The 6,124-nt window shown below is 62.0% G+C and overlaps 1 protein-coding gene across 1 annotated transcript in view; it reads right to left on the bottom strand.

Moving 5' to 3' along the window:
- Positions 1-3,072: 3,072 nt before the first annotated feature.
- Positions 3,073-6,124, bottom strand: part of RUVBL1 (RuvB-like AAA ATPase 1) — a 31,777-nt gene continuing 28,725 nt past the window's right edge. The window contains exons 13-14 of the mRNA XM_010832830.1: positions 4,272-4,363; positions 3,073-3,460 (exon numbers count right to left, since the gene is read on the bottom strand). Coding sequence (XP_010831132.1) covers positions 3,301-3,460; positions 4,272-4,363 — 252 coding nt within the window. The 3' untranslated portion in view covers positions 3,073-3,300. The remainder of the gene's footprint in view (positions 3,461-4,271; positions 4,364-6,124) is intronic.

Raw genomic sequence — 6,124 nt, forward strand, 5'->3', positions numbered from 1 at the left:
CCCCAGGAAACGGAGGCAGGACAAGGACGGGATGAGTGGGCCCCGGTCTACTCTCAGCGGGCCCGTTTCCAGACGCCAAAGGGCCGGACTAGGCTGGGACAGAGCAGGAAACCAGCGCCCCCATCCCCGTTGCCCAGCCCTGCCTGCACCTCATTGAAGAGGGGGCCAGGGGGCAGCGAGAGCCGGCATACCCTTCCTGGAAGTAGTGGACATGAGGGAAAAGGCCCAGACCCTTGCCGGCTCTCTCCCCTCTCCAGCCTGTGGGCCTGACGGGTCCAGCGGCAGGGGACCTCCAGCCTTCCCAGGACGAGCTGTCCAGACCAGGAGGGGCAGGGCCCGGCGCCCAGCCACTTCTGGCTCCTGTTGGATGAAGTGTGGCCTCCTCCTCCTCCAAGAGGGACAGGGGTCGGGACTCTTGACTGAATCTCAGTAAATGGAGTGCCTGATGCAGCCACGGCAGACCCCCCCAAGTCCGCACACCAACCCATCTTCACAGGAAGAAACCAAAGCTCAAGAACCAGAGGGATCAAGGGCAAGGGTCAAAGACAACCCGAGCTGCACCCCTGCCTGCTGGGCCCCCCGGACCCCCGCTCCCGCCCACCTATCACCTCTGCCGGGACCCTCCAGAGCAGGCGCTGCTCGGCTGGCGCAGACGCTGTGGGGCACCTGTATCTGTTGCTCTCCTGGGCAACGCCTGCTGGGGTCTGAGGAGGGGGGGCGGGTGGCGTCCAACAGGGAACGCACCCCCACCACTCAGGCGCTCCATTTTATTAGAAAGAGGGTTGAGAAAGGTCTGCTAGCCAAGAAGTCATCATCATCTGTTTAGTTCTAAAAACCAATATTCTCTAAGAACCTATCTTGGGGGTGTAACCTAAGAGGTGTGGTGGTGAAAAGACGTGGGCGGAGAAAATGGAAGCAGGGCCCTCCCTTTAGGAGCCCTTAGGCCCCGGGCCCTCACATGCATTCCTGGCCATTAGCAGAGGAGCAGGGAGCTGGGATACAGGCAGCTCACCCATCGGGCTTGCTGGGAGGCACCCAGGACAGCCTGGGACCAGAGCGTGGAAGATTAGCCACTTCCTACCAACAGCCCCCTCCCTGCCTCACGCTAACATTACAACAGTTCTTCACGTCGGAGCTGAAATAGTGCAAAAAATGGGGCTGCTGTAATTGTTGGTAGATTATGTGTCAGCCAGATAAGATGTAACAAATATTTCCCTCCCCACCAGGGTCTGTTTCCCTCTTGGTAATGGATGGAGAAACTTCTCATAGTCGGCGAGGGATTGGTCGTAAAAACTTCGCCTGGAAGATTAATGTAATAATCACAAGCTTTGCTGGGAAAAATAGGAGGGAAATTAAACTAACCCAGCCTTCCTACCTGTCCAGACCTGTCTCCCTCACTGTGAGTGCCGACGGACGAGCAGACCATCTCTCTGGGCACCACCAAGGCCAGGAGACCTGGGGAGTGTGGACAGCGGGCAGTGAACACGCGCCCATCCTCCCCAGGGCTCGAGGGCCCACCCCCACAGCTCGGCACACTGAGGAGCACGGCCTCCAACCACCTGACGAATCGTCACTAGCTGGGCAGGGGACCCCCAGCCCACTCCCAGGGGGCTGCTGCGAGCATGCGGGAGGAGGCGCACGGCATCGCGGCCCAGCAGGGCGAGCTGTTGCTGCATCTTCATCTTCGGTTCACGCTTCTGTGGGTCCAGCGCGCCTTAAGCTGGGAGACCAGAGACATGGGCGTGGACTTGGGGGAGAGGGTAGCCAGGTAAGGCCAGCGCACATGGCCCTGGCCTCAGGAAGCACCCCACCACCCCTCCCTGTGCCCACTTCCCTCACACCCCCACCTCAGGACCCCCATGCTGGGCAGCAGCAGGGCCCTCACAAGACCCATGCTGGCAGCGGGGCTTCGAGGACCCCGGCACTCCGCCCGCCCGCCTGGATTCCCGCTCAGCTCCGGTGACGGGGGTGCGTGCCGGCTGACTTACAGTGGTGCTGAGGATCCCCATCTCGGCGGGTGCCCTCTGGTGCACACAGAAGCACCCGAGACCCTGCCCGTGAGGCGCTGCTCCTGCACCGAGCACTGCCCCCGGTGGGTGCAGGGACAAGGGCCGGCCCGGCAGAGCGCGCCGTGGTCCTCCTGCCCGGCAAGGGCACCCAGGCGGCATCTGCCCACGCGCCACGGGCCCTCCCTCCCAGGGCCTGACGAAAGACGTCGTCCCCGTGACGGGGGCATGGCTCAGGGACACAGGGCCCAACTGAAAGGGATCCCAGTGGTCAAAGCTGAGGAACTTGAGCAACAAAATAACGTCATACTGGGTTATAACCCCAAAACATATAGTAAAAATTCCCAGTGGCTACGTCTCGGTGCTCCCAACACGGGGTCGTGTTCAAGCCCTGGCTGGGGAACTCCATGCCACAACCCAGACCCAGTGCAGCCAAAGAAATTAAATAATAAAAGAAAAGCTCCAGAAGTCCGTCTCGACACAGAAGAGAACAGATGATCTCCGGGGCAAAGACACTCAGCCTCCAGGAGGTGAAGTGAAGGTGCCGCCCCCTGGGAGGGCTGGGCTTGGAGACGCCTTCCAAGGAGGACGGTGAGGAAGGCGGGCAGAGCAACCCGACGGCACGCCCGGGCCAGGGGGCCCACGCCAGCACAGCAGCCAGGAGCCCCGCCAGCGGGCACGCCCGACGGCCTGATGGAAACGCCCAGTGCTCTTCTCCTAGTGACCCTTAATCCCAGTTTAATCACGAGAAAAGCACCAAACCTGCCCCACTAAGGGCGCTGACAGGGCACCTGACCAGCACTCCTTAGAATTGTCCGGGTCATCGGAGACGAGGCAGCCCCAGGTGTGACATGGGCGCCGGGTGGCTCCTGGGGTGGACAGCAGAGAGCTGACCGCCGAGGACATGTGCAGAGCCAGGGCGTGCGCCGCGGGCTGAGTGCACACGACGTGTGTGGCGGCGAGGGGCTGGCCGCCAGGGACCGCTGGGCCGTCTTCACAGCCCTCCACCTCTCCAGCTGTTCCAAAGCACAAAGGTCCCTTTTTAAAAATTAAGGGAGTCAGATGTCATCAAAATAACCTATCAGGATTTATTAGAAAACACACCAGCGGCAGGGTTCCTTCAAAGCAGCCACGGGAGGAGTTACAATAATTTAAAGGAAACATTTCCATGCCGACTTCACAGTGCTGCTGTCCACCCGGGTAGGGACAGCACCCAGCGTGGCTGGAGCCTCCTGTCCATGGCTGGGCCGGGGCCTGGCTGACCGCAGTCCCCGCGCAGAGGCCCTCGGTCGCCTCACTTCATGTACTTGTCCTGCTGGTCGGCCAGAATCTTGGCCGAGGACTTGGCGTCATAGAAGAGCTCGCTGATCTCCTCCACATGCTCCTTCTCGATGCCATCCTTCCCGTTGATCTTGGCCAGCAGGTTGGCCGGGGTCAGCAGCTGCACGGCGTACCTAGAGCGGCCAGGGCGGGGGTGAGTCGGGGCCATGGGCAGGAGCCCTTGCCCATGCCAGCAGGAATGCTCATGAGCCCCGGGAGCTTGTGCCAGCTGCTGCAGACGCAGCAGACAGGGACAGTGGTCACTTCCCAGAGAGCTGGACCTACCACCCCACCAGAGGAGCCAGAAGTCACGAACACGCCGTAAGCCCCGCCACCCGACTCTGTCACCGCCTGAAGTGCTCAGCAGGCGGCAGCCGCACTGTGGGGAAGGGCCCGCAACCTGGGGCGCACACAGTGGTGGGGAGCCAATGCCAGGGTCCAGACGGGGCGGGGCACACGGCGGGGAGAGGAGCACGTGCCCGAGAGCACACGCGCCATCCGGAGGCGAGCACGTCCAGTGCTTCTGCACGTACCGTGCCACCCAGCCAGCTGGCAGCTCTGCATCCCCCTTAGAAGTGAGGAGCCGACGCCAAGGGAACCAGGCTGGGCTAAGCACTAAGAAGCTGTGACTCACAGGAAGGGATCAGGACACCGAGGGGCACCATCCACAGCAACCGGCTTCTGGCCGCTGGGAGTAGTCAGGACAGCCGCCTGTCGGGCTCCTCCCCGCCCACCAGGCAGAGGTGCCGGGGCTGCAGGGGGCTGCCTGCCCCGCCCCCGTGTCCAGTCCTGCCCCCCTCCTGCACCCCAGGGGCCGCCGGGCAGGGGGCCCATCTCGGGACGGAGGACTTGCCGCCGCTCAGCTTTCCCAACACTGCCAGCGGGCCGTTCTGACCCTGGGCCAGGCCAGGCCCCCATCCAGACAGGGCCCGGGAGCCAGCTCACCTCAAGGTGGTCTTGGTTCCAATCTCCCCCAGGTGGTTCAGCGCTTCCTCACTGATGTTGATCCCCTCTGTCTGGGCTCGGATCTTAATGATCTTTGGGAGAAAAACTGTGATCAACAGTGGCCAACCTCAGCATTCTCGTGCCACCTCCTGAGACCATAGAGGCCCAACCCGGGTGGGCGGGGCAGAGCCTCCCATGGGCACTGCAGGCCTCGCACCCCTGGGGGACGCGGCCACAGGACCACAGGAGGCAGCTGGTGCCTCCTCGCCTTACCCCTCAGGGGCTCCCTCAGGGAAGCCAACCCCCCTCCCCAGGGCGGGCACCGCCACCTGTAAGGCAAGGAGAGGCGCCCTTTCCCTGCCTGACGTGATGGCTAAATACGTTTAAAAAGGTACTTTTAAAGACTCAGCAGCCCTCATAACATCACTGGGTGACATCATATCTGTCAAGAGGAGGCTGGCGCACGTGCGCTGATGACCCCGGGGGCTGGCGGGAGGCAGGCTGGGCGGGGACGGCAGGGCGAGTGGCACCGGGGCGCTGGCCGCGCGGCAGCACCGAGTGATAAGGGGCAGCGGGGTAATGATGCTGCGTGTTGTGTGCTGAGATAACTCGGGGACGTCGAGCCTCGTATAATACAGGAATTTTTCACTCTGGCAGCTTCGTAAACAAGATATCAAGAAGCCCTTGTTTAAATTAAAGCCATAAAGACGTACCCGGGACACAGCCATGGAGGTGGGAGAGACTGAGCCCAGGCTACAGCGTCACCGGGGCAGAGGGACCAGAGGGTCAGGAGCTGTCCGCAGGGAAGGCCCAGCTCGGAAGCAGGCCCGCAGACGTGAGTGGCGAGCGGGCAGGGGCACGGTGGATGGGGAGGCAGCCCCTCTGCAGTAAGCGGTGCCGCCAGGGCCAAGGGCCAGGCGCTGGCAGGAAGGTCTCAACTCAGACTTCTGTACGAAATGTCCTGAGCGCTAGAGTGCTGTCCACTCAAATATCTCACAGACGCTGCACTGGCCACATCAAACGTCGGCTCAGCCGGGGGCTGCCAGGTGTGACCTCAGTCACAAGCATCTATGTGCAGCTGAGCAGAGACGTCACCAGACGGGCACGCGGACGGGGGAAAGCAGGGGCAGAAGGCTCCCGCCAAAGGACGCCCCTCTGGTAAACGCCCATCAGAGCAGGGCAGCTCTGCACTTTCGAGTAGAAAGAGCTTGTCACCAACAGCTGGGTCTGCCACAAGAAGTCCCCGGGGCCTCGGGAACTCTAGGGAGATGTGGACACGGGGTCCTGGAGCCTGGTGGGGAGAGCCCAGCCCGAGCGGCCGACACTGCAGGGTGTCAGGGATGCTGTGCTCTCGCTCTCTCTGGAGCAGGTCACAGCAATGCCAGGAGCTCCTGCTCCAGACCGCTCACCAGCGACAGTTCATAAATTAGATCTTTAATCATTTAATAACCTGCAAGGGATAGTTTATGAGGGTGTCGGCGCTGGTGGCAGAGTACACAAGTTACATCATTTTGTTCTTAAAAAACCCACCCAAGCTCCAGTAGAAATGTGAGACTGTCCCCTGAATGGCATGAGCAAAGTCAGGCTCGTCCTGGAGCTGGTCTGTCATCTCCTCGCCCAAGAGAAAGCCCAAGAAGAGGCCCCCCGCTGAGCCTGCGGACCCTGGGGCAGCACGCATATGCGGGGTGGTGGTGGGGGGGTGTGGGGGGGTAGGGCAGCATGCTCCGGGTGGAAAGGAAGCCACAGAGGTTGGCTGGCTGATCTTGCGATGCCAGCCTGGAGCCCTGCTCACTGAAAGCTGCTGAGGAGCCTGTGAGCAGCAGTCACTCCTCCCTGAGTTCCCGTGCTCTCCC

This window comes from Bison bison, unplaced genomic scaffold, assembly GCF_000754665.1.
Source record: "Bison bison bison isolate TAMUID 2011002044 unplaced genomic scaffold, Bison_UMD1.0 scf7180017862279, whole genome shotgun sequence".
NCBI classification, from domain to species: domain Eukaryota; kingdom Metazoa; phylum Chordata; class Mammalia; order Artiodactyla; family Bovidae; genus Bison; species Bison bison.